We start from the raw sequence: 27,614 nt of genomic DNA on the forward strand, positions 1-27,614 counted from the left end.
CCGGACAAGGCCCAGTGAGGCCGGCGCAGCCGCGATGGAGCAGGGCGCCCGTGAGATGTGTTGTGGCAGCTGCCCCGCTGCCCGAGGCCCGCCCGGAGCGAACACTGCTGGTGGCTTTAATTGCTTTCACATTCGATAGGCTGGCCTGTGACAGGCCTCTTACACCCGCCCGAGCGCCAGCCTCCGCACCCCCTCTACTCTGCAGCCTCCGTGGGGTGGGGGTGAGCGGCGCTGTGCAAATTGCAGCCCAGGGAGCGCTCATCAGGCCTGCCACCCGTGGGACGGGGACGGCGCCCCCCAGAGCGAGCAGGAGGGGACCGAGTGGGAGCAGGACAGCCACCATGCCACTTCTCTCCTGTGCACCCCCTTGCTCCATCTGCTCCTGCCTATAGAGCTGAGAGATTCAGACAGGCCCCCCCCCGTCCCCCTGAAAGCAAATGTCACACAGGGAACAGCCGCGCACGGGTGCTCTTCTGTCTGCGCAGGGACCAGCCTGCTGACCACGGCACGGCCTGGCCCGAGCCTCTGCCCTGCCCAGACACCCAGGCCTTCAGGGACGCACGTGAGGCACAAGCAGGGTGTCCCGAAGGCCGCCTGTGAGCACCTCGGGTGCTGGTGAGCCTTGCCCGCCAAGGTACTCCCCGCTCCCCCCAGGGCAGGCTTGGGTGGCCCTCGGGATAGCCCCTGCCTGTGCAGGGGAGGCGGGAATCCAGGGACCCCGGGAAGGGCGGCAGACAGATCGGGAGGCATCAGTACAAAACAAAACGTTTTTATTTGGTCCGTTGGAGCCTGAGTCTGGAAACACCCAAGGAGAACCATCCTGCAGGGATGGGGACTGACAAGTGATAAAATAGCCTCTGGGTCAGAAGAGCTGGCCGTATGTACAGGGTTAAAAATATTCACAGCTCCGAGTAACAGGAGGGGTACAAAGGAGGCCCGAAAGGGAATGGCAAGCGTCCTGATGCTTCTCCAGGTGTAAAAGGCCCCCAAGCGCTCCAGGGCTGCCCACTGCCTGGGCACAGCAGGACACTGAGGCCAGGCGGGCCCCCAGGAAGCTGGCCTCCGATGTCCAAGGGCAGACGCGGGACTCCGGCCTGACAGCAGCCACCAGGGAGGATGCCCGAGCAGCCACGGAGCTGCTCGACTCCCTCGGCTTCTGAGGTGGGGGAGGAGCTGGGGCCGACCTCTGCCCGGACAGCGAGGCCCAGGATTGCTGTCGGACCCTGGTCCTCCCGGCAGAGGTCAGGTGGTGTGAGGACAAACCACCTCGCCTCACAGCAGGCCGGGGCCGGGGCCTGGCTGGACCCTGCCCCACAGCCCCTGGCCTCCAGCCCCCAGGGCATGGCTTCTTCACTCCTGGCAGGCGGTCCAGGAATTGCATAGTGTCGTCAGAGGGGCAGCTGGGACCTTCCCCATCCCAGCCCTGAGCCCGTGGCCGCCAGCCACCTGCCTCCCGGGACACGCCGCTGGGACTCCGGGGACCCCTGCTTGCCTTGAGGAGGCCAGGGGGCAGGGAAATGTGCTCTGGGGACAAGCTGGGGACAGAAGGCTCCTGTTGTCATGTCTCATGAGGGGGTGGTCCCTGCTCACTCTGGGGTTCCAGCCTCCATCCCAGAGGAGATGGCTGCTGTTCACCCTGGGGGTCCAGCCTGACCCCTGCAAGGGAGTGACCCCTGCTCCCACTCTGGGGTCCTGGCCTCTGACCTGCCCAGATTCGGTTCTAGGAGCAAGGCTCCGAGCAGCCTCCTCCAGGTAGGAGGCTCCCGGCCCCTAGGGAAAGAGAAGCCTCACTGTGGCCGGGGCCGTCTGAACCCTGCCTGCAGGCGGCTGGTCCCAGAGGCGGGCGCACAGGCCCGGGCGCACAGGCCCGGCCGCTCCAGGCGGGTTCGAGGTATTCTGCTCTGCGGCTGGGAGGCTCTGGGCAGGAGGGAGGGGCGGGAGGAAGGCCTAGGGGAAGCTACTACAGCTAGTGGCTCCCTGGGCGGGGTCCTGAGATTCTGATTCAAGCGTCCTCTGTTGGGGTCTCCCTCATAAAGTGCGCGTGGGGGGCTGGGAAGGTGGGGTGGTCACAGAGGCCGCGGGCCATGCAGGCCAGCGACTTCGGGCGTGAGAGGGGGGCTGTGGGTGCCCCTGGAGGTTGTCCAGTCACTGAGGAAGGCCTGCGCAGCCTTGCGGTGCGCCAGGCGGTGGGTGATGGAGAAGCCCGCGTTGCCCTCCAGCTGGGACAGGATCACCAGGACCTGCCTGGGGGAGGGGGCCGGTGAGGGCCAGCGGAAGCCAGGTGAGGGGGCGGGGCGGGGGCGGGGCGGGGCGGGGCCCACCTGTGCAGCGGGGGCACGCTGTCCTGCGTGCGCAGGCTGCCGCGCGTGGACACCACGTTGAAGCTGTCGGAGCAGTCACACTGCACGTGCAAGTAGGACTTGGGGTGCCGGTTCTCCACCACCACGATGAGGCCCGCCCAGCCGTGCGTCAGGTAGTAGCAGGTCATGCCCTCGCGTCCCTGGCCACAGACCGTGCAGGAGTGGGCTGGGGCGGCGGCTCCTTCCCCGTCCCCCTCCCCCGGGACCCTGCCGGCCGCCCACCTCGTGCCGCTCGCCCCGGCTCTCGGTGAGCAGGATGATGGCGTCGGCCAGCGTGGTCGGCTGGGCCTCCACGGGCTCCACCATGACCAGCCTCGAGCTGTACACGGCCAGCACATGGCCGGGCGGCTGCGGGCTGCAGCGCGGGACCCCCGCCGAGGGGCTGGAGGCTGCGGGGAGGGGCGGGGGAGGCGGGGGGCGGGCGTGTGAGCGCGGGTACGCGCAGCGCTCCGTGCGGCGGGGCGGGGTGCGCGGGTGCGCGGTTACCCTGCGTGCTGGCCGGGGGGCCCGGCGCGGCGGGGCTCCAGTGGTTGAAGGCACAGCACACCACGGCGTACTCGCCGGGCTCCAGCATCACGTCGCAGTTGACGAACTTCTTGACGGCGCGCTTGCTGTGGGCGAGCAGGCGGCCCAGGCTCAGGCGGCCCCCGCTGCCGAACGACGCGCGGAACACCAGGACGCACAGGTCCAGGAGGTGGCTGTCCACCGAGTCTGCGCGCCTGTGGCCCGGGGACGACGGCGGTCAGCGCAGGGGCTGGGCAGCTCGGCCGCGCGCCCGCTGGAGCTCACCATCCTAGCCCGCCCCCAGCGCAGCCCCGCCCCGCCCCGCTCACCAGCCTAACCCCACCCCGCCCCCACCCCGCCCCGCCCACCTGCTGCCCTCCTGGAAGAGGGCGAACTCCAGGGACGCGCGCTCCAGCACCGTGAGAGCAGTTACCCCCACCGGCCCGCTGGCAGAGCTGGGAAAGCAGCCCTGCACACGCGCCTCCTGCCAGTCCGAGTGCACCTTGCAGATGTCCACGGAGTCGAAGTACCTAGACAGCGAGAGGGCAGCCCCACTGGGCAGCTCTCATCCCGGCTCCGGCACAGGTACTTCCTGTCCCCGCTCCACTCCCTGCCCCAGGGCACCCTCCGCATCTCCAGGGACCTGTGTCTGGGAAGCCCTGGTGCTGGCTCTTGCCCGAGGACACCACCAGGGGGCACCGGGTTCCAAGTCTGATGGGGAGGGCTGGTGAGGATGGTGAGCCCTGGGGGTCCAAGCCCTCCACTCCCCCTCCCCACCCCACTGACCCTGTGCTGAGCTGGATTCGGAGAGGTACAGGTGGGCTCCCCAGGCCAGGGCACCACATGCTGGGACGAGGGGAGCAGCCAAGGGGAAGGTGGCAGGAGCCATGGGGCAGGCACCGCACACCCGCTGCCGGCAGTGTCCAGCTACCTGATGAAGTCGCTGTACTCCATCCAGAAGACGCCCTCGCTGCTGCCGTGCGGCATGAGCTCGCTGCGCAGGTGCCCCGGCCAGTGCGGCCACTCGTCTGACCAGCTGCCATTCCAGGAGAAGCGGCCCCACGGGTTCCGGAGGCGCAGGAGCCTGTGGACCACAGGGCTCAGGGCCACGACCATGCCTGCCACGGTTTCCACCACACATCCACCCGGCCCCTACCTGGAGCCCTGGACATCGCGGACGTCCAGGATGGAGTAGGCGTGGCGGGGACGCAGGCCCAGGCTCTCGTAGGCAGCATCGTCCACCTTCATGTTGCCCCCGCCACAGGACGCACCCATGAGGAACCTGTGTGGGCAGAGCAGCCTCACTGACTGGGGGCCCCTCAGTACCCAGCGGCCTCTGCTCGCCCTGCCCCCGCCCAGCGGGGAGGTGCTACTCCCGGGTGGGGGGTGGGAGGTGGGGAGTAGCGGGGAGTGGAAGGTAGGAGGCCCTTCTCTGTCTGTGGGGGCCCCTGTGAGACACGTGGGACCCAGGAAGTGCTGGCCCAGCCCCCTCCACTGTGGTCCCGAAGCTCAGAGGCCTTGGGCTGGGGGTCGGGTAGGCCCGGTCCCTTGGAAGCCTCGAGGTTGGCTGGTCCTGCCAGTGTAGGGCTGCAGCCCTCCAAGGGCAGCGACGGCGCCCAGTACCAGCCAAAAGCACAAGGTCTGGGCACTGAGGAGCCGTCTCTCCCAGGCGTGAGCTTCCGGGCCCTCCCCACAGACAAACTGGCCAGCGTGTGGCAGGTCTCAAAGGGCAGACCCCACTCCCACCAGGTGCCTCTGCGGGGCTCTCTCCACGCGGTCCCAAGCGGGAGCTGGAGGTCATCACAGGCCCAGCTGAGGCAGAGGCCAACGGGCAGCGTCCTGCCCGCCCCCCCCACCTGGGCAGGCCAGACCCCCGGCCCAGCAGCGAGGGGTGCCGGCGACACCGGAGACGCAGGCTGTGAGTCAGAGGCCGCTCGCCCTGCTTGTCCCACCGCTCCAGGCCCCGGCCCGGCTGTCCCCTCGCCTCGCCGCTCCTCCCAACGCCGCTGACCGCCACAGCGCCCGCCCCTCTTACCCAGCCTCCTTAGAACTCAGCATTTTGGCCCAGATGAGGTCAGTGTCAACGGGCTCCTCGCGGGGGTTAGTGGAGCTGACCTGCAGCGCCAGGCTCTCACAGGGGGCGCCGGTGAGCGTGGCCAGGCCTTCGATGGCGCGCCCTGCCTGGAGGGCAAAGTAGGAGCCGTGCAGCTTGGCCAGCGCCTTCTCGATGAGGGCCACCCACAGCTGCTTCCGCTGAGCCTACGGGAGAGGCTGGAGTCGCGAGGCCTGACGCCTGTCGCCGCGCGGCGTCCCTCCCCTGCCCGCCCGCCCCGCCACCTGGGAGAAGAGGAGGAAGCCGGCCTCGTCACAGGGCAGCATGTCGTCCACCAGCACCGTCGTCCACGTGCCGTCCTTGCACAGCCGCACCTGGTAGGCGCCCTCGGCACACAGGCTGCGCGTGACCATCACCCGCTCCACCAGGTCGGGCCGCTCGGCCAGCACGGCCAGCGCACTCAGGAACCTGCACAGAGCCGGGGCGGTGAGCACCGGGACCTGCGCGCCGCCCAGCCCCTCCACGGGCGCCCGGCTCACCAGCAGTTCCCCAGCAGCCCCTGCAGGATGTCCGAGGGCCGGAGGGTGTGGAACACAGACCACGAGGTGCTCTGGTCCCTGGACACGGAGCAGTTGATTTCGTGGGGACGCAGCCACTGCCGCACACGCTGCTGGACGCTGTCGCCCGCAGGGAAGCCCACGGATGCGGGCCCAGGGGGGAAGCTGTCGTCCACGAAGTTCACGCTGTTCTGCAGGGGCCGTGACCTCACATTCAGGCTCCCCAGGCTGCGCCAGACCCACTACCCGGGAGACCGGCCCGAAAATGCTCCAGAAGGGAGAGGGTGGGGGTGTGCAGCCAGCCCAAGGGCTGTGGAGGGCTCGGCCGGGGCTTGTGTGGGCCACGCCACCCCGTGTGGGCCTGGGGAACCGCAGCCCCTGGGACACCAAACAGCCCCAGCCTGGAGGCCACGGGGCGGTGTGCATGGGCCGCAGGGAACCTGGGTGGCTCCCCCAGCCGTGGATGCCCCGGGGAGAGAAGCGGGGACGTGGCTTGGATGCGAAGCCAGGACCTGAGACCCCAGTGTCCGGCTGGGTGGCTGACGGTGACGGTGGGGCCAGACAGCCCCTCCAACTGACCCCGGGGGCAGTGCTGGCCTGGACTCTGGCCTCCCCAACACCCACAAGGGCAGAAGAGCATGAGGGAGTGTCGCGTCCCATTCCAGCAGGGTTCTGTGGCTGGAGGAAGCACAGGGCCGCCTGCTGGGGCGGAGCCTCCACCCACATCCTCCCCTCCTGGGGATTCACCATCTGTGCGACATCGCCTGAGAAGGGTCAGGAGCGCAGACCATGGGGTCACGGACCCTCGTGGGTACAGAGAAGGAAGGGGCAAGATGTGGGGGACAGGGACTGGGCCGCTGCTCCAAGCCTGGGGACAGAGGTGCCGGCCCTCTGGGGCAGGTTCCTCCCTCTCCCCGGCCTCCTCCCTACAGAAGGGACACTGGGGAAGGACAGAGAACGTGAATGCCCTGACTGGGGGACCGGGGATGTGCCCGGAGAGGAGCCCACGGGAAGGGGAGAGCTGGCCGTGGGGCGTCGACACCGTCCTGGGGGCACTCACCTCCCGGCAAAAGGCCACGATGTTTTCCCAGAGGGCCTTGGCCTCCCCCTCGTCCGTCTGCCGCCGCTTCTCCACGTGTATGCTCTCCCTGCGCCTCAGGGGCGCCACGCCCCGGCGCTGGACCACCAGGAGCTGGGGCGTGTGGCAGGCGGCGCAGTGCTTGGCCCGTGGCGCGTTGATCAGAGTGCAGGCAGGGCAGGCCCACGGGCTCGGGCGCTCGGCGGGCAGTGCGGGCAGGGGGCCGCCAGGCCTGTGGGCGGAGCAGGGCCCAGACCTGTCAGCGCTGCAGTCCGGGCAGCGGCCGGGGGGCTCGCCGTGCTCCTGGAAGCCGTGCAGCTTGGAGCAGCCACAGGCTGTGCACCTGGGGGCCGCCGTGGGGTTCCTGAGCGTGCACTTGGCGCACGACCAGGTGGTGAAGTCCGGGCTGGAGGGGCCGGCCGGCTTGTAGCGCACCGCGTCCCCCGCCAGGTCGATGACATCGCTGCTGGGCGCGGCACCACAGGCCTCGCAGCGGGCCGGGCTGGAATGCCCGGGCGCAGAGCAGGAGCCACACCGGGGCCGTGCCGGGCTGCCCTCGGGGGCCTCCTCCTCCAGCATGCCCAGCCGCTTGCTGGACAGCAGCTCCGCCAGGCGGGAGGCTCCGGCCGCAGTCCGCCCCGGGCCCTGGGGGAGGCCCTTGGAGCCGGCAGAGGAAGAAGGCTGGGGAGCCTCAGGCACCAGTGGCTGCAGCTGGGGGGGTACCTCACGGCGGCTACGAGGCACTGGGTTGTTCTGCAGGGTAGGTGAGAAGGGGCTGAAGGAGGGTGCCCGGGGGGGCTCCTGGTCGGTGGCAGAGGGAGGGTCAGCTTCGGCGCCTTCCCCGGGCTGGGCTGGGGCAGCTATAACGTGGAAGCCAGCAGGGGCCACGACCTCGGGGACCACCAGGGCCTCAGGAGGGATCCTGGGCAGCGAGAGTTTCCGGGGGCCCCCGCAGGCGGAGCAGGAGCTGGCCACAGGCGTGTTGTGCAGGGTGCAGCGCTGGCAGGTCCAGCCGCTCCCGGGCTCGGCCGCCCCCTCCTGCTCCTCCTTCTTTTCCTCCTCCTCCTCGTCTTCGGGCTGCCCCCGGGCCGGCTCTGCAGACACCAGCCCCACTGTCCTCCCGGGACCGGCTTCCTCCTTGCAGCTGCCCCTGGGCTCCGCCAGGACCCCGTTGATGACAGGCAGCAGGGAGGCACGAGGCACAGGCTCTGGGGCAAAGCCACACACCTCACAAGTCTCCTTGCCCAGGAAGTTCCGGAATGTGCAGCGGGCGCAGGGCCATTTCTGCTCCTCCACGCTGAGCCTGAGGATGTGGTCGAGATCAGGCTTGTGCCGCGGGGCCTCGCAGATGGAGCACTGGCGCTGGCCAGCCGGGTTCAGGAAGGTACAGCGCGCACACGACCACTCCCCAACTGTGGCCATGGACCCGGGCGAGTGTGTGTGGCTGCAAGGGAAGGTCCCAGTCAGCGGAGGCCCAGGAAGGGGCCCAAGTCTCCACCTGGGACCAGGGGCCCCAGGATCAGGCCCAAGAAGCAGGCTCTGAGCGGTTTGAGGACATGAGGAGTTGGGGGGCCCCCAGGGGACCTCACAGGTCTGTCCTTAGACCCCTCCTGGAGGCAGAGGGATGGGGCGGAACCACATGGTCCTAGTGGCCATGAGGCCCTGCTGGGGAGGCGGTCTTTGATCAGTCCCAGCAAAGCGCCCACGTGAACTTCCTCGACAGGTAAAGGGCGCCCTCAAATACCCACAGGAAACGTCACACCAGCGCGGACACTCTGTGGGCTTCCTTCCCAAGACCAGGAGCTCAGCGCTGCCAGTCAGCGCTGTACCAGAGACCCAGCCAGAGCAACTTGGCGGGAAAAAGAGATGAAAGGCATCCAACTGGAAAGAAAGAAGTAAAACTACCTCTGTTTGCACATGGCGTGATCCTACACACAGAATTCCCCAAAACTACTAGAACTGATACATGAATCCGGTGACATCGTGCGGCATGAGACTGACATGTGACCATCAGTCAGTGGCTTTCCGTGCCAGCAGCCAAGAGCTCAGCACCCCGGAGAAGGCAAGTTAGAAGAACAGCATCACTTCGTCTAACATAACCAAGGGATACGTTTTAAAGAGGAGAAAACTTGGGGCGCCTGGGTGGCTCAGTGGGTTAAAGCCTCTGCCTTCGGCTCAGGTCATGATCTCGGGGTCTGGGATCGAGTTCCGCATCGGGCTGTCTGCTCTGCGGGGAGCCTGCTTCCCCCTCCCCCCTCTGCCTGCCCAGTAAATAAATAAAATCCTTAAAAAAAAAAATAAAAAAATAAGAAAGGGAAAACCCGCACTCTGACCGATACAAAACATGACTCAAAGAAATCACAGAACACCTCAATGACCAAACACCCAGTGTTCACAGAATGAAGACTTGACAGGGTCGAGACGACAGTCCATCCAAGCGGCCTACAAGTTCACAGGTGCAATGCAGTCCCCTCAAAAGCCAATGGCCTGCCCCCCCCCAGGAATAGAAAAGCTGATTTTGAAATTCATATCGAATCGCAAGGACTTGCCCCCCCCACCCCCCAGTAGCCAAACTAGTCTCAAAAGAGGGAAAATGGAGACAGGGGTCCCAGCACAAGGACAGACTGCAAGCCTGCGTATGGCCCGTGCAGCCACGACAGAACTGGAGAGCCCAGAAACACACCCTCACATATGGTCAAGTCATTTTATTTTTTACTTTTTTAAGGAGGTTCCATGCCCAAGATGGGGCTCGAACTCACAACCCCCAGATTAAGATCCTTGCGCCCACTGACTGAGGCAGCCAGGCACCTGTGGTCCAGTCATTTTAGGCAGACCACTCTGTGGGGAAAGGGCAGTCTTCTCCACAGACGGTGCTGGGAACTCAGGACCTCAAGCAGTAAAGAATGCAGCTGGGCCCTTACCTCACACTGTGCGCAAAAATTACCTCAGAAGGGATCAATAACCTAAATGTAGAAGTGAAAACCAGAACCCTCTTAGGAGATAAACTAAGGAAACTTTGTGACCCCAAGGGGCGCCTGGCTGGGTTAGTCGGGGGAGTGTGTGACTCTTGACTTGGGGTCGTGAGTTCGAGCCCTGCACTGGGTGTGGAAATTACTTGAAAATGAAACCCTTAAAAGAAAAAATTCTGGGGTGCCTGGGTGGCTCCGTCGGTGAAGCCTCTGCCTTCAGCTCAGGTCCTGGGATGGAGGCCGACGCGGGGCTCTGTGCTCAGGGGGGCGCCTGCTGGAGGTTCTCTCCTCCTGCGCCTATGCCCAGCCCCAGCTCACACACGTTCTCTCTCTCTCTCTCTCAAAATAAGTAAAATCTTAAAAAAAAAGTTTCTGTGACCTTGAATTTGACAATGGATAATTGGATGTAACACCGAAAGGACAGGCGGATAAAGGAAAAAACTGGACTTCATCAAAGCGAGGAACTTCCGTGCTTCAAAGGGCCCAGCGGAAAAAATACGAGAACTCGTAAGAGAAAATATTTAGGAACCAGGTCTGGCTCCAGAAAACATAAAGAACCCTCGCAACTGAGCAACAAGAACGCTTTTCAGAAAAACGGGCGAAGGGCCGGAGCAGTCATGTCTCCAGAGGACACACAAGTGGCCGTGGAAGCACGTGGGCAGACGGAAGCATGCTCAGCATCGCCGGCCACAAGGACAACGCAAACCCGATGTGGGGGACCCCACTTCACAGCTGCTGCGGCTGGGGAGCAACCACGTCGCAGGGGACGGCAGGGGACGTCAGGGGACGGCAGGGACCACAAGAGCTCCCCCTGCCCCGCCTCTGCACCAGCGGCCTGGCGGCCTCTCCCGATAAACAGTCACCACCCAACCCTGCAGTTCCACTCCTGGGCACACACCCCGACGGACCGGGAACTGGTGCCCTCGTGTGTACACACACACTCAGAGCAGGTCCACGCACGACAACTCAGACATCCGTCGGCAAACAAACACATAAAGGAGATGTGGAATGTTATTCAGCCACATAACGGGATTCTGATACACGTTCAGTGAGAGAAGCCAGACACAAAAGACCGCACGTTCCGGGAGTCCATGTACACAGAATCCTTACGGCAGCAGGTCTGAGGCGGTGCGAAGCCCAGGGGGCCCCAGGCCTGGAAGTTCTGTAAGGAACACGGGCGATGCAGACGTGTGGGGACGGGGAGAGGGATGGACACACACTGAATGTGCCTCATGCCCTCTGAAACGGTTACTTCATGTCACATGGATTTCAGCTCAAAAAAAACCAAAAACAAAACCAAAGTGAGGGCTGGAGGGGAGGCCAGGGCACAAACTGGGGGGGCGCCCTAACTCAGGGCAGCCGGGTGGATCCCCTAACCAGCTGCCTGTCAGGTCTTTCTGGGGGCCTCCGGGCAGGCGTCTGACCACAAAAAAGCAATCCAGCAGCACTGGAGACCCACGCACTGGGCACATCCCTGCCAAACCCAGGCCACACGTGGGTCGTGGGGAGCCAGGCTGTCCCCGGAGGGGCGGGTCCTCTCCACTCACCTGTCCGCTGCCAACCCAGACCGCTGAGCCCCACGTGCCTGGTCCTGCAGCAGCGCGTGCCAGCACTGTGGGGCCTCAGCGGGGAGGCTTGGCAGCCTCCCATGTGGCTGTAGCAGGGAGCTGTGCCCCAGGGAGATCACTGGGGACATGGGGCAGGGGGATGTCCAAAGGCAAACTAGGTGGGAGAAAGGGCAGGGCCCCCTCTGCTGGGAACCTGTCCCAAAGTGCTGGCAACACCCAAGCCTGGGAGAGCGAGTTCCTCCTGGGCTGGGTGGCTGCGGGGCGCGTGACACTGGGGAGAGTGCCCCGCCCCACCTGGGGGTCCTGTCCCAGATCAGAGCTGTGCTTCAGACCCTCATGCCCTTGTCCCAAGGGATGGCCATGCACCCCACACATGCCAGGTGAGGACAGGGACGTGGTCCTCCCCAAGTGGCTGTCTAGGCCTGTGGCACGTGTGTGTGTGCGTGTGTGTACATGCATGGGTGCGTGCGTGTGTGTGTGTGTGTGTGTGGACGCGTCTAGAGCAGCTGGAGGGCAGCTGGGGGGTGCTCCTGGCTCCTCCAGCCTGATGTGGGTCCATGTCTGGGGGCGGTGCCAGCCCCTTGACCTGCAAGGGCTAATCCGGGCGCGAGGAGGGGTCTCCACAGCAGGACAGAGTCTCCGCGGACTGCAGCTGCTCTCCCTGGCAGAGATACCAATTTCTTAACAAGGCACGAAGCCTTGGCTTCTGACGCCGGGTTTACACCAAACCCTTTCGGCTCAGGAAGAAAACTTGCCTCTTCAAAACAAAAAAAATAAAAAACCTCCCTGATATTTACTCTAAAGATACAAACGTAGTGATCCGAAGGGGCACGTGCACCCTAATGTTTACATCAGCAATGTCCACAATAGCCACACTATGGAAAGAACCTACATGTCCACCCACAGATGAATGGATAAAGAAGATGTGGTATATATACACGATGGAATACTATGCAGCCATCAAAAGAAATGAAATCTTGCCATTTGCGACAACGTGGATGGAACTAGAGGGTATCATGCTTAGTGAAATAAGTCAATCAGAGAAAGACAACTATCATATGATCTCCCTGATATGAGGAAGTGGAGATGCAACATGGGGGGTTAAGGGGTAGGAGAAGAGTAAATGAAACAAGATGGGATTGGGAGGGAGACAAACCATAAGTGACTCTTAATCTCACAAAACAAACTGAGGGTTGCTGGGGGGAGGGGGGTTGGGGGGGTGGTGGGGTTATGGACATTGGGGAGGGTATGTGCTATGGTGAGTGCTGTGAAGTGTGTAAACCTGGCGATTCACAGACCTGTACCCCTGGGGATAAAAATATATGTTTATTAAAAAAAAAATTTTTTTTTCAAAAACCTCCCTGAGCAACAAGATTACTTCCCAGGGCCCTTCCCAGCCTGTGTGGCTGAGGGTCATGAGCTCCCACAGCCTTGCCCACAGATGGGCCATGGCAAGTGGGTGGGGCTGTGCCAGGCTGCGCCACAGGGGCGCGTGGCACCAGCTGGGGGGGCAGGCCAGCTTTGGCCTTCGCTTCTGTGCTGTGAAAAGCCTAAGAAATCTTCCTGGAGACCAGGGCGCTCCCCACTCAGGGAAGGGCCCAGAGTCAAGGGGTGGGTCACAGCAGGTGCCCACAAGTGGCTTCTACCCCAGTTCTAGGCCCGGGGGATGCTCACTCACCCTGCACACGGCCTCCACCTCCCGCCCGGCCTGGTCGCAGGGCCCAGCAGAGCGAGTCTGACACTCTGCAGGCCATCTGCCCATGGGAGGGGCGTCCAGAGAACAGACTCAGGGCCCGTCCTCCACGCAGGAGAGGGGGGAGGAGAGCCCTCCTAGGACACACCTGCCCTTGGCTCCAGGGCTCTGGGGGCCCCGGACGCACTGAGCAAGGCCAGACTGGGGAGGGAGGGGGCCCAACGCCAGTCTACCCTCCTAACCCACCAGCTGCCCGGTCCATGGCCTGGGTGCAGCTGCACAGGAGGCACATGTCCCCGGGTGCTGGCCAGGGGACACTGGTGGGACAGGGCCGGTGTCACAACCATCACAGTGGATAAAAGCACATCAGGAAGATTCTGCCTGGGGTTCAGAAAGGCTTACACGGAAACAGTGCCTACGACTCAAATTTCGCCAGGGGGACACAGAGGGCAAGCAGAGGGACCCCTGGTTAGGGTAAGGCTTCAAGCGCTGGCCACAGGGGCGCAGGGGCTCCCAGGACAGGCGGCGGCGGTGGCGCTACGCTCCCTCTCTGACCCTGCAGCCCACAGCGACGTGGCTCCAGGGTCAGTGAATGGATGATCAGAGGAGCCTGACCTTCACCTCCCTTGGCATCCCTTCTCTGACTCCACAACCCCAGGGTCCACCCAACATGATGCGGGGCGGGAGCTGAGGGCTTGGGAGACACTCAGAGAGGCCAGAGCACCCCACCAGCCTGGGAGGAAATAGCAGCGTGGGGAACCCTGAGCCAAGGCCAACTCCAATGAAAAGCAAGTCCAAACCCCGTGACACTACCTACTCCAAGACACAGACTGAGTCACGGCTGGAAGAAACCAGCTGCCCAGGGAAAGAGAGGCCATGTCTAAGGGAAACTGAGGCAGTCGTCCAGAAAACCCCGACACCAAATTCCCGCCGTGCCCTCCATCATCTGGGGACTGCTCTGGAGTCCCTCCCGGGGCAGCGTCAGGCCTCCCTAGCACCCGGGACACAGGCCTGCAAGAACACAGAAGCTCCCGGTCACCACGGTTGGGGCAGCCCAGTCCCAGGGCGATGCCTCTCCTCCCCGGAGGCAGCGGCGAGCAGTGAGCGGCGTCTGCACACAAGGACCTCAGTGAAGCTGCCGCGCCCGAAGGTCCGGCTGCCCTGATGGCTGGGGCCGCCTGACCTCTGACCCCTGCAGCTGTGAGGTGTGTACGCGCGCCTCCCTCTGGGGCCCCTCAGCCAGCCTTGCGTCATGCTCCCCACTGCTGTGTCCCCACGGGTTGCAGCGACGCCGGCCACGTCCATTGCTTAGGGATCAGGGTGAGCAGCTCCCCGGGCCATTGCTTAGGGATCAGGGTGAGCAGCTCCCCGGGCCTGGCGGTGGGTTACAGGGACACGCCCACACGTGGCTCTCCCAGCTTCCTCGGGGCAGTGGCGTGGTTCCAGCCAAGGAGGCAGCAAGCCCAGACGCGGGGCAGGAGCCGCGGTGCTGCTGGCTTCTTCACAGGGCCTCCCGGCCCCCTGTGCCGGGCAGAGCACCACACACATGTACGCCTGTGACCCCGTGCCCAGGTGTGCGTGTGGGGAGGGGTCCTGTCGCAGTGGTTGTGTGGGGCCCTGGCCTTTCTGCCCCCCATCCTGCCATCTGCCTTGCCCAGTTCCCCCCCAGCTCCCTGCACTGGCCGACTGTCTTCTCAGCCCCAGTCTGGACATCTGTGAATTTCTCAAGGTCGTTTGCAGTGTCTCCTCTGGCTTCGCCTGGGGCTCCCAGTGGCTGACGTGGACCGACCCTGGGTCTGGCTGGCTGCAGAGGGTGATGGGGAAGGGGCCGCTCGTCCCCCAGCCCGGGGGTAGGAGCGTGGCAGGAGGCCAGGAGAATGAGAAAGTTCGACTGGGTTCCGCAGTGTGTGCCAGGATCCAAAGTGACACGCACGTGTGCCCCTCGGCATCCTCGGGCGCGGGGAGGAAGGAGCTGCCTGGCAAACCCCACAGGGTCTACACCCTGCCTGCTGCTCTCCGGGGCGGAGGAGCCCCTCCCGGGACCCAGGAATTCTACTCCTAGCGATTTATCCTAAGGAGATAATGAGAATTTATAAAAAGCATGTGGACAGAGGAAGGCATGGGAAGCTGCAAGTCAGACCACGTGGGGACGCTGGCCCCCACCCGCCAGGGTGTCTAGAATCAAACAGGCAGATGGTCCTGAGTGCTGGCCAGGACGGGGAGGAACGAGAGCTCTCCCCCATAGCACTGGTGGGGATGGAAAGGGGTGCACGGAAAGGGACCCGGCGGAACACAGCCTGGCAGGGTCTTACAAAGTTCGAAGGCTTCCGCTGCAGCAGCCGCATGCCGGGTCCCCGCCCCAGGGGAAACGCGTCCGCACAAAATCCTACACGTGAGCGCTCTCACAGCAGCACAGGTCATCAAGTCCAGTGGAAACAACCAAATGCCCGTGAACTGAGGGACGGCTGCGACAGGCCGGGGTCTGTCCATACAACAGGCATTTACGATTTGGCCACGGAAGGAACGAGGCTTGGGCACCCGCCCCCGGGGCTGGGGCCTGACAGTATTACGCCTGGTGAGAGGCCAAGCACTCAAGGTGTTCTAGGGTTCCCCTTGTAGGACGTTTCCAGAAAAGGCACATCTACAGGCAAGAGGCAGGGTGGCTGCCTGGGGAAGGGAGGCAAACAGCAGGGCCCGGGGAGACGTGGGTGAGCAACTCTAGAAGTGGCCACGACCAAGCCGCAGAGCCGCGCGCTCAGGGGCAGGGGACGAGAGCACCCAAGTCCCACCTCACGCCAGCTGTTTCAGAAAGACACAGACGTCCACGAGTGCGCCACCGACGCCGGCACGAGGCAGCAGAGCAAACGCCCAACAACCCACGTTGCCGGCTCCAGCCACTCACCGGCCATGATGCCCCCGGTGCCTCCTGCTGACTCCTCCGGCGCCTCCCAGGCGCCTTACCTGCTGGGGCTCAGGCCTTGGGGCCCATGCCATCCCAGAAGAGACCCCCATTAGGACCACGCCTGCTGTCCAGACACCAGGAAAACCGTGCTACATGAGGATGCTTGGTCTACGGGAAGTGGCGGCCAAGCACACCACAGCAGGTGCCTTCGAGGGAGGGCGAGCCCGTCGCCACTGCCTCTCCCTGGGGCCAGAGGAACCCTGAGTATGTGCTGCGTGGCGGGGGCCCCTCTGCAGCGAGGCCATGGGAGGGGCTCAAGGCAGGGGTGGGATGTCAGGGCCCAGCACCCCCAGGCCTGAGCAGTGGGCTCGGTGCTGGGGCTGCCCCACACCAGTCATCCCAGAACTGCCGAGGGGAGGCTCGCCAGCTGATCCAAAGGGCAGCGTAGGCCGAGAGACCCGTGCGGAGCCTGGCCACGGCCGTGGTTGAAGCCGGCACAGGAGGGTCCGCTAGCGCAGCGGTACCCCGCACCAGGGAGGGGCCGGGGGCTGGCGGCCTCCCCTGCACCCCCACTCCAAGCACAAAGGTCCAGAAGCAGCGCCAGCAGGCGCAGCTCCCTGAGCGAGCCACACGCCCAGCAGGAAGGCCGCCCTGTCCCTGTCCCAGCAGCGGCCGCCAGCCAGGCCAAGGCTCACACGGCCCGGCTTCCTGGGGAAGGATGCAGCAACCGCAGAGCCTCTCGAGCCGCGGGCCTTCCGGGGAAAGCAACTTGCCAAAGGATTCTCGGAAACGGGACCCCATCTCCGCAAGCCCCTCTCCTCCGGCCGGGAAGGGGCCGCCCTGACAGAACAGCACCCCCGCCCCCCGGACCCCCGCCCCCTTTCTTACCTTCGGGCCCGGGGACGTGGGGGCTGGTGCTGCCGGGTGACCAGGGCACCACCCCAGACAGGCCCCCCAGGGCCGCTCCTACACCAGCTGGCTGCTGCAGGGGGGCTGGGGTAAGGCGGTCCCCCGGGGAAGCCGTGGTCCGACTCGGTCTCGGTGGCCAGCGAGGAGGCGGAGCTCCCCATGGCCCCCGCGGTGGCGGCCGCGCGGAGACCCGGGCCTGGTCACACGCGGCCCACAGTGGGCGAGCTGGAGCATGGAGGGAGGACGGCGCCCACGCCGGAGACAGGGCGGCCGGGCTGCTCCATCACACAACAGAGATAAACACAGAGAGAGAATAAAGAGAAACAGGAGAAACAGCATGACTCACAGGAAAGAAGGCCCCAGAGCCTGGGGGGGGGCTCCCCAGTGCGCTAGCGGCCTCGGGGACCCAGGCCCCACAGCCGGGGTCCCGGCAGAGTGGAGGTGCAGGGCTGCAGCGGCTAGCCCGAGGCCCGCCCCGCCACCAGCGCCCCTGCTCCGCTCCTGAGGTCCGACCCCAACCCCTCAACCGCCCAGAGGGGCCGGCCATGTGTCCACTAGCCGGGCTTCAAAGGGAGTCACACCCCTACTGAGAAAACACCACACGGTCACGCTTTACTGCAGAAAAAAGGACCCGGGAGCATCTGGCCAAACAGAACGGAGAAACAAGGAAGCGCGTGCAGCAGAGCTGGGACGGCTGGGTGGGGGGTGCCGAGTGTCCACGTAGCCCAGAGGAGACCCCTAGGGCTCCGAGGCCGGCAGAGAGTGGCTACCACATCCCTTCCAGAGCCTTCCAGAGGGAAAGCCTCCCCAGCCCTGGGGAGAGATGGGTGACTCAGGAAGGACCCGGGGATGGCCTGTGTTCAGGGGAGACCATCTGACGCCCATGGGTTGAGCAGGAGGCCCCTCCGCTCGATCCAGACAAGGCAAGTCCCAGTCAGGCTCAGGGCCAAGCAGAACCGGCAGCCCGCTCGGCTCTGGGGGCTGGGGGGCCAGTGACACAGGAGGAGGGGGCCAGGGTCGAAGAAGCCTGGGCCCCTGACCCAGAGGAGCTCTGGCCAGATCAGCCAAGTCCCCTGCGCAGTGACAGAATTCGCTCAGACGGCCTTTACTCCGAGGAATGGGGACGTGTGCGCGACAGGGCGGCGCCCACCCTGACCAGCCCGGCGGCCTCGTTGGTCCCCTGCCCCTCAGGCCTCCCCAGGGGGCCCCAGCAGGGCCGAACAGAGGAGGCAGAGGCCCCGTGGCCTGCAAAGCCGACACCGTCCCCACAGCACCTGAAGGAACGTCTGTCGGCGCCGACGCATGGGAGCCTCACGGGAGCCACGGGTGCCTTTCCCAGCCGTCTAGCAGCCACGTGAGGAAGGTCAGACGGATAAAAGGAATCTACAAGACGCATCTTACGTAACCCAGCACATCCAAAATACCTCCGTGCCGGCCTGAGATTTAGGTGAAACCACGTGTGAGCTACGTGGCACTGCGCTCAGTCAAGATGTTTGGACTCCGCTGTGGTCACACTCCTCACCTCGTGGGGGAGCCACGCTCGGGCCAGCAGCCACACATGCCGGCGGCAACTTCCACACTGGGCAGCGCGCAGGGCACGCTCACCAGCGGTCAGTTCCTCCTCAGCCAGGGTCACTGCAGACACCGGCCTCTCCTGGGGTTCCAGGTCACACCCCAACAGCCCCTCGGATGCCTGAGCTCGCCCACGTGGGAGCCCCTCGTGGGAAGAGCCTGAGCATTTCCGATGCTCCTTTCACAGCCAAACCCTGGGCAGATGGAGGGTACGGGAGGGCAGAGGAGGCCGGAGGGGGCGCCAGGCCCACAGGAGGTGTCGTGGGACAGAACAGCTGGCACTTGGCTCCAGGGCCATCATGGTCCTGACAAAGAGCTCTGCCGTGTCCCCGGGAGGGTGAGGCGGGGGGTAGATGGTGCCAGCACCCCATCCGTCCCATGCAGGCAGAGCCGAGGGCAAATCGGCCCTGAGGCTTAGTGAGGACGTGGCCCCAGGCTTCCCAGGGCTGCTACCAGGCCGCCTGCAGCACACCAAGGACTCCCCTGTTCCTCCTGAATGCCCTAATCTGGGGCAGTGAGGACTTGGGGAGAATGCCGGCCCCCCATCCCCGCCCGGGGCCCCCAAGCCCTGCAGCAGCTGCACCCTGTGCCCCAGCTTCCCGACCGTACAGGCCCTGTCTGGGGCAGGTGGGAGGCCCGTCCAGGGGTGGGCCATATGGTGGCAGCCCAGTCCCTTTGGAGAGGGCAGAGGCAACACAGGTCCCTGTTCCTGCGGGCTGGAAGGGCAAATGCTCCCTAGAGAGCAGCTGGCTCAGGAGGGCCCATCTGGGGATCTTTCATCTGGAGGTGGTGAGAGGACCTGGGAGTAAACCCCATGACAGTGTGCCCTGGCTGAGCAGGGCTCCCCAGGGGCCAACCCCCGTGCTACCCCGAGAGGCCCACCTGCACAGGGCAGCGTGCGAGGAGCTCTTGCCAGGCAGGGCAGCCCGCCCTGGCTCACATCCTGGCTCCGTGTGAGAACGACCCGGCACGGAGACACTTGCACACCCTGCTCCCCGGGCCTTGCAATTTGAGACAAAGCTAGGTGAGGGCTTCCCGAAGGGCAGAGCAAACCCGATCTCCGGGGACAAATGTCACGCAGCCCTCTTCCCCTACAGGGCCTGCTGGGTGGACAAAGCCCCCTGGGGCTGCCTGCCTCCCCGAGGTGGGCGCACGGGCCGTAGGCCAGCCCCATGGACACTGGGGACTCGCCATCTGTCGCTCTGTGCGTCTCTGCTCATCTCACGAACACCCGTCCGGCCTCGTGGGGTGCCAGGCCCCCAGCAACGCCTGAACCCTGCGTACTTAGGGTGCGCTTTCTTGCTGCTGTGCCTTCACAGGTCTCTGGGCAGAAGCCGGAGCGGACGCCAGCCTCCTGTCGGGGAACAGAGCAGGGTGCCGGGCAACACGGCGCTGCGGGCAATGCTCCTGTCTGCGGCCCGACTGGCCACCCCAGTCCTCCATGCCCTCATTTGGGAGCCGCTGCCCTAGATTTAAATGGGGCGGTGGCCTCGATCGGCCTCAGGGAACCGCGGGGTGGGGCTGCAGTCCCAGCTCCCGAAGGTGTTCCCCACTGGGAGGACTGGCGGGTCCCCCCGCCTGGGGAGAGCAGATGCCTGGCACGGCCCTCCCAGGGGACAGCTGGGGACGATCCTTCAGAGTGAGGAGCACAAGGGCCCAGTGGGGACGACCCCTCCTTAAGCCCCACGTGGGGAGCACCTATGCTGGTCACGGCAAGCACCCCCAGCCCTCACCCTAGCCCACCTGCACGTCCCTGCCCCTGAGGGCCCCGAGAGGGTCGGGCGCTGAGCCGCAAGGACACAGGCACGTTGTTTCCGCCAAGTGAGAACTCACCGGGCAAGTGAAGGCCAGAGAGGGGAACACAGTGTGGGCCTCACCCCAGGTCCCACTCTGTCCCACGCCTGGGGGGGGGGCCCAGTCAGTCCCATGGTGCTGGGGCCCGAGTCCTGTGTGACAATAGTCTGGGCTCTGGGCGGGCACACGGCGCTTGGTGATGCCTCTTCCTGTGCGCACACGCCCCGCCCAACCCCCCCAGACATGTCCGTGCTCTGCGCGCTCCCCACGCCGTGTCCCAATCCCACAACACAACACCCTGAGGTCTTGTGGGCGTGCATCTCCGTCTGACGGTAACCGGCCTGCACACACTGTAGTAACCCTGCCGGGCGGCCTGAAGCCAGCCCCAGGATGGGCACAGGGAGGGATGGGGGACAGCAGTCTGCGGGGAGGGCGTCGTGTGCCTGAAGGGCCACCCCGTCAAAGCCCAGAATCGCACCCACCAGACACGAGGCTGAGTGTGAGTGGCCTGGTGCTCCCCCTGTAGCCCGAGGGCACGACCCACCCAAGGAGGTCCAGACCTCAACCTCCCCGCTGCCCTGGACTGGTAGGACAACACCCTCCCTCAGGGCACAGGACCAGGTGTGTGGAGGGTCCTCTGGGGAGGAAACACCAAAGGCGTCGCAGACGTGGCCTGGTGAGACACGTGTGCTTTGCAGCTCACCCTGCAAAGACAGGACCACAGTCTCATGCCCCAGATGCCGTCAGGGCAGGAGTCCAGGAAGCGGGTCTGGGGGGTTCTAGACAGAGGCCAGGGAACTGCCACAAGGAGAGGGGCTGCCCGCACTGCTCAAGCCCTGCCACTCCGTGAGCGACCTACAGCCCAGATGCACACACAGCCCTGGGGAAGGAGCTCTCCTGGTGCGGCAGACGCCAGACCCTCCCCAGGCACAGGCACCTGGACACCACTCCCTTTTCTGGAAGGTTCTGGACTCTGGCCCGGCCGCAGTCCCACTCCCAGGCTTATCAGCACTGAGCCAGAGTTCACCGGAGTGAGTGCCAACTTGGTCCAGGCTCTGTCTCCACCTCCGGACACGTGGGCCTGAACAAGGAGCGAACCTCAGTCACCCTGGGCGTGCTCCCATGGCTGGTGGCCCGAGGGCTGTGTCCCTTTAGAAGCTGCATCTGTCCCTTACCCGGAGGAGGCTGGAGGCTCTGGAGCAGCCGCGTTGCTCAGCCAGCTCCTCGCTGCCTAGTGCAAAACCCCTGACCACCGTGGGCCAGCCAGAGTGGCAGACGGGGCTGTTTGGGATCCTGGGGCACGGGGACGGGGCCTCCTTCAGCCTGGGCCTGCCTGCGGTGGGGGTTGCCAGGGAAAGTTACCCAAGGGGACAGGGCTCCAGGAGAGCAGCCAGGCAGCTGAGATTCTGGAGGCTCAGCTCCCCGCATCAGCGGCTACCCTGCCCACCAGTGAGGCAACCCCGCCCCAAGCCCAGCAGCTCTGCTCTCCTTCGCATTCGAGGACCCTGGTGGGGAGGGGCATGTACTCTCCCCTCAGGTCCTTCAGGCCGAACAAGGGCCCAGGCTCCACCTCACTGTGGCCCCTGCCACAGGCTCACCGTGGCCCTCCGGAGAACACCAAGGCCAGCCACCCCTGCCTGCTGGCCCCAGAGCCTGTGCCCCAAGAGGTGACGTCACCAGCCTGCTGACCTCAGAGAGCCAGGTGTCAGGGTTAAGGCTGTGGGCTCTGGGAAGGTACCCAGCCCTTCCTGTGAGCAAACCCGAGAGGGATGGACGGGGCTCTGTCCCAAACCCTTGCCCTCCAGACCAGGAGCTGCTGCCTGAGCACGCTACAGGACGGCGGTCACTCTTGGCACTTCTGGACTCCCCAGCGCCCACAGGTTCTGGCCGCCGTCGGGGCTCCTCGCCATGCAGCTAACCCCCATCCCCCGCCGGCATCCTGGGCACATCGGGGCACCAAGGTGGGAGGGGAGGGGATGGGTCTCTCAAACCAGACGCACACGCAGGCCCGGGGGCCAGGGTGGCTGCATGTCCTTCTGTGTCGGTGTCCTACAGCACCTGCCGCGCACAAGCAAGGAAACGAACTACGTGTCCCACAGCAGCGTTTTCGGAGGAACAGGCACGTCCTCGGGATTCCCTAGTTTGCGAGTCTGACACCGCGCGACATCTGACCGTGTCTTCTGCGCAGAGGGGACCGGCTCCAGACACGGGCTCCAGACACGCTCCCTCACTCTGGGCGCTTCAGTGCCTCTGCTCGCCAGCTGGCAGCAGAAGCAGCCTCGGCCTGGGCAGCCTGGCGACCTCAGCCTCACTGGCAGCACAGGCTCCTGGGGTCATCAGCTCACCCCAAGGGAGGAAGACGGGGAGCCGGGGAGCTGAGGTGACCGGGCCCCATGAGCTCGGGGCTCTCTGCAGCCACCCTTCCAGATCGGCGGGGCTCTAGAACATACCGCCGCTCCTGCTGACTGGAGGGGAGTATCAGGTGGGGGTGGAAGGTCCTGGGGTTCGAGGTGCGCTGAATTCCAAAGGGCACGGGCGGATGTGGAGGGGATGGAGTGCAAGGAGGGACTCGCTCTGCTTCGGGTCTGGGCTGTGACGGCAGGGGAGGAGCAGAAGCCGCAGCCCAGGCCTCCTCCGGACACAGGCACACGTGACACTGCTGAGCTGCGGCCATCAACCTGCTCTCCTACTGGTGCTCCTGCGCACCGTCCGGGCCCATCCCCCAGCCTGGCCACGGGGCAGGTGGGCACGGAGCTTCCCTCCGTCGTGGGGAAAAGTGCGAGCAGGGCGTGGAACGGCGGCTGAAGCGTGATGCTGGGCACCTGCACGGGGGCAGAGGCCGAGACACGCTTGTGCTCCGCTCGGTCTCCTGCGGATCCACGCCTGGTGCCCAGACAAGTCCCTGCAGGAGGGAGCGAGTCGCGGACCTCCCCACCGGCCCCTCCTGGGCGGTGCGCACTGGGCCGGGACACCCCTCGGTCCTCCCACAGCCCCCCGGCCCCCGCACCTGGCCCTTCTCGTGCTGGTGGCACCGACATGGCTGTCTGCTGAGCCCTGCTCGGACCCTTCCCTGAGCCGCTGCCAGGACCCACCGAGTGACAGGGTACGGCTGGGCAGGTCTCCAAGCTCAAGAGGCGGAGGCAGCCCAGCCTCACCCCACAGCCTCCTTCCAGCTCATTCCGAGAGGGCGGAAGCCAGTAAGTCCACTCCTCAACCCAGAAGGGCTGTGGGGCGCCATTCCGGACGGCCCCGCGATGACTGGAGCCGCCTGCCAGCACGGAGCCGGCCGAGGCTGTTCCCTGCCCACCCACTCCGTGTGGACGGGACGATGCTGAGCACCGAGGGTCTGTGTGTGCTCCGCGGCTCGAGACGGGGTCCAAGCTCGGCACAGGTCGCCTGGCCCTCCTCAGCAGAGCAGGAAGGCAGCAAGGTGGGGGAGCCTGGGTCCACGCCGAGCAGCTTGGCCGAAGAGATCAAGGCACAGACACAATCACAGTCCTGCTCTGGGGCACTTCTGGGGCACTGGTGCTGAGGAAGCGGGGGCGGGGCGGGACCCAAGGGACGTGAGGCCAGCCCGTGTCAGGAGCAGCACTGGTGGGAGGGGAGAGCTGGAGCAGGCCTGACTCCAGAGCTTGTCCTGCACACCCAGGGCCCGAGAGCCCTTGCTCGGCGTCTGGGCCGCGGCTTTGGAAGTCTGAGGAAGCGACCAGCCAAGCCAGCCCGCGCGTCCCCACGCAGCTCGGGGCTGCGCTCCGCGGGTGCGTGTGACCGGTCACCTGGGGCCAGGTTCCTGCCAGCGTCCAAGCGGTTCCCATGTGACCAGGCCCCCGTACTTCTAGCACCTTCTGTGCCGGAGGCAGCACGCGGGGAGGGGGCGGCCGGCTCTGCGCCCAGACTGCAAGACTGCGGGCCTGCCCCTCGGGCTCTGCACACCGTGGGCCGTCACACCCTGTCACTCCGCGGTTCCCGAGGGACAGGGATTTTAGTGCAGGGGCGCGTCCTTCCCGTACCCCGTGCAGGACCCACCCGGGAGACCGAGCGAGCCGAGGGCCGTCCAAAGGCAGCCCCGCGGGTCAGATGCCGGCAGGTGCAGCCCCCGCCGCCCCTGGCCTCCGCCCGCTTGTCTGAAAGCCCGGCTGAGCCCGGCACTAGCCGCGACAGGGGCCGGGAGAGCTGTGCACAGGCCAGAGCACGGGGAGCGTCCACCAAGGGCACCACCGTCCGGCCGGTCGAGCGGGCCCCTCTGGTGGAGAGCGGCGGACTCGGGACCCGCCGCCGCGGCCCTCAGCGCCCATGGCCTGTGGGAGCCTGCCTAGCGGTGCTGTCCCTGAGCCTCGGCCCAGCAGGGCTCGAACTGGGCTCTCAGGAGGTCACGAGGTCACCAGCCAGTCCGCTGGGGAGCAGCTCCAGAGAGGTCAGATGCAGAAGGAAGGGAGAGAAGTGCCCTTTCGGGAGAAGGATGACCTGAGAGGACGTCAGAGGTGCCCAGCCCAAGGCCAGGCGGAGCCGGCTTCCTGCAGGACGAGTCTGCGCCCGGCACTGCCCGGCACTGCCCTGCACTGCCCTGCAGCTCCCCGGCCTGCCACAGGCCCCATCTTTCAGTTCTCTCTGTCGCCAGGTCTGCGGAGGGATGGATGACCCCCGCCTCCTACCCCGGCCTGTCTCTGCTCACCGGGGGGAGTCTGGACATGACCCAGCCAACCCTCACAGCCCTCCCCGCCGGCCCCAGTGCAGCCCACTCCCCCACGCCCCCACCCAGAGGCACCGCGCTCTTCCGCAGGACCCCAAACTCCCGGCCTGGGCTCGCAGGGGTCCTGCTCACCAGCTCCCGCGCAGTCAGGGGGCCGCCCCTACAGCCTCGCGGTCAGGGCCACTGGGGCTCACAAGGGTCCCCTGGTCAGGAGCGAAGGGAGGCCCGCAGGGAGAGGCAGGGGCCGCCCAGCCGCCCGGCCAACCTTCCCCGGAGTCCCCCGGCCCCTCGAACTCCGCCGCGGCCGGAGCGCCGCCCCCAGAGGAACAGGGAACAGGGAAGTGTGGGGCGGCCGACGGGCGCCGCCCCCGGGAAGTGCCCGCGGTCCCTCCGCGGGGGCACCGGGGGGGGGGGACACTCCCCGCAACGCCGGCGGGGGCAGAACGCGCCTGGACCGTAAGGGCACTCAAGGACAGGCCGGGGCCGGGGCCGCCTCCCGCGTCCGCGGCACCCCGGGGCTGGCCTCCCGGCGACCCAGACGACCCGGGTCCGCGCACGCTCCCCTCTCGGGCTGCGCCCCCAGCCCGGCCCGGGCTCCGGCCCGAGCTCGGGGCGCGCCGCTGGGGTGCGGTGGGGGCAGCCCCCCGGTGGCGAGGCTCCGGCGCGGGTCCAGGCCGCACTCCCGGCCCAGCCCGGCACTGCCGGCCGGACTCACCTCCGCAACCAGGCGGCGCCTCCTCAGTCCCCGCGGCCCGGGCGGCGCGGCCCCGGGCCTGCTCGCGGGCGCCGGCCGCTCCACAACTTCTGCCGCCGGGCTCCCGCGCTGAGTAGCGGAGCAGCCGCGCGCCCGGCCCGGCCCCGACCCGGCCCGCGTCCGGCGCCCGCTCTACGCCGCCTCCGTAGCGTAGCGCCCGGCCGGGGCCCCGCGGCTACGGCGCGCCTGAGGCGCACACCGCGCTGTGAATCGCGCGCGCGGACTACCGCTCCCACAGGGCCGCGCGACGCCGCCAGGCCGGAAGCTCGGGGCGGGGCCCGACGCGATGCGGATCGGGAGTTGTAGTTCTCGGATGTCCGCCAACAGACGCGACTATCGGCTCCCTCCCCGGGCCCGCCGACTTCCCGGGCCGCTCCGCCCACCGGCCCCGCTGGAGACGGCCGAGCCCAGAGCTCCGGGCGGCGCTGACTGTCGGGTCTGGCTCGGAGCGGCGGAAGGGATGCTTCGAGGACAGAACTGCGACTACTACTCCCAGAACGTCCTGCGCGGGAGGAAGGGGCGGGGCCTCCACCCAGCCCTAGTCCCTGCGCTTCCGGCTGCGACTCGCAGGCCGAGACGCGGGTCTCTGGCCGCTTCTTCCGGCCGCCTGGGCAAGCTGCAAGCTCTGCCCTGGCTCCCACGTGTCCACGGGGTCCGCACAGCTGCGTAGCGCCCTCCCGGGGTCTCCCGACACCCCCTACCCCCCCGCCCTCTAGCTGCCCCAGACCCCCTGCTCGGTTCCCCTCCAGGCTCCGGGGTCCACGGCGCCCGTTTGGTGCGACCTACCTGGGTGGAGACGCGGCCTTGGCACTTCCAGCGTGACCCGGTCACATTACTTCCGTGGGCCTCGGTTTCCTCCTCGGTAAAAGACGGCGGAACGTGCCGGCATCCGCGGAGCGCTCGGCCCGGTGCCTGGCGGGAAGACCCCTAACCCTGGGAGGCCGGTGTCGCTCTGCGGGGGCCTCTGAACCGGACCCACCCGCCCAACGCCGAATTGACAAAAGAGCCTCCTAGGTCAAACCTCTCGCCTCAAGGTCCCTCTGGGCAGCTTGAGGTCGTTCACAACCAGCACTCACGGAACCGGAGGCCCCGCGCAGCCTGTATGTTTGGGAGACAGCCAGACCTGCAGCGAGGCGGCTCGCCGGATGCTAGCGCAGCGCGGGAGGCTGTAGGGCGGGAAGACGGGACGCTGAGGGCAGAGCCCGGAGAAATTTTGGGCGCTCGGGGGGCACTGGTCGTGAGAGAGACACGGAAGCAAGGCATGTCTGCTAAGAGGGATTCAGGGAGAGTGGCAGTGCCTCCAGATTAGGCCGAATTTCCCAAGTGTAAAATTGGGTCATGTTTGTTCTAAGTGCCCAGAAAGTCAGCTGACCTCAGTAGGACCTACAGGGACAGAGCTCAGTGCTCCCTGGCAACCCCCTCTCACTCTCCAGTAGCTGCAGCAGGAGCGGAGTTGCTTCCTGAGCCCTCTAAGCAGCAAGCTTCTGGGGACAGAGCTGTACAGTGTCTTGGCCTGCCCCTAGCTTCCTCACCTGAATGGTGAAATTGTGTGGCTGTGGAATCACATGAGTGGACAGTCAAGGGCAATCACCTGGTGGGGGGGCCTCAGTAACCACAGCTCGCCCCCACCCACCATGGACACTGGCTGGGTTGGCTGTTGGACTGGTGGTCCTCAGCCCCTAACCTCCTAAGGAGAACAGCTGAAACCGAAGGGAGATCCCTGCCCACTCACTGCAGGTTTCAGAGTCATGGTCTACGCGGCGGTCGGGGGTGTAGGAGCATTGCCTTCCCCGGGGAGGGGCCAAGGCCTCTTGTTGGAGGGGCGGGGAGAAAGCCCAGTCATCCCAACAGGGGTCAGGAACAGTCTTCGGAACTGGAGTTGCTCCGTGTTGGAGAGGAGCCTCCTGAACAAGGGTTGGGAACAGTGTCTGTTGGCGGTGGTGGGAGGCAATGGTTCAAGCATCCCTGTGCCTATGGAGTTCTCTGCTTTGGGACCCAAATGGCCCAATCATAGACTGGGGATTCTAGTGGGACTGGGGCTCAGGGACCCTCAGGGGTGGGACGTACATGCTGGAGGCAAGGTGGGCCAAATGCAGAACACCCTGTGCTGAGACACGCAACCCGTGTTCTGGCCAGTTTTAAGGAATGACTCATCATTGCCTGCTTTGTGAACCACCCCTTGCCCCCTGTGCCTGGCTTAAATAGGAGAAC

The 27,614-nt window shown here is 65.8% G+C and overlaps 1 protein-coding gene across 4 annotated transcripts; it reads right to left on the bottom strand.

Moving 5' to 3' along the window:
• Positions 1-753: 753 nt before the first annotated feature.
• Positions 754-27,614, bottom strand: LOC111156016 (calpain 15). Of its 4 annotated transcripts, none has more exons than XM_022516551.1 (12): positions 26,190-27,614; positions 6,535-7,996; positions 5,457-5,665; positions 5,202-5,385; positions 4,900-5,123; positions 4,021-4,146; positions 3,796-3,948; positions 3,233-3,394; positions 2,847-3,079; positions 2,583-2,749; positions 2,322-2,500; positions 754-2,244 (listed from the first exon to the last, which is right to left on the bottom strand). In XM_022516551.1, exons 2-12 carry the CDS (start codon positions 7,972-7,974, stop codon positions 2,067-2,069), a joined length of 3,255 nt encoding a protein of 1,084 aa, XP_022372259.1. In that variant the 5' UTR covers positions 7,975-7,996; positions 26,190-27,614; the 3' UTR covers positions 754-2,066. The 4 variants fall into 4 exon arrangements, with proteins under 4 accessions (XP_022372259.1, XP_022372258.1, XP_022372256.1 ...); XM_022516550.1 differs by lacking the exon at positions 26,190-27,614 and adding an exon at positions 25,365-25,474; XM_022516548.1 differs by lacking the exon at positions 26,190-27,614 and adding an exon at positions 16,573-16,981.

Source organism: Enhydra lutris, unplaced genomic scaffold (genome assembly GCF_002288905.1).
Source record: "Enhydra lutris kenyoni isolate GAN:26980312 unplaced genomic scaffold, ASM228890v2 scaffoldscaffold45, whole genome shotgun sequence".
NCBI classification, from domain to species: Eukaryota; Metazoa; Chordata; class Mammalia; order Carnivora; family Mustelidae; genus Enhydra; species Enhydra lutris.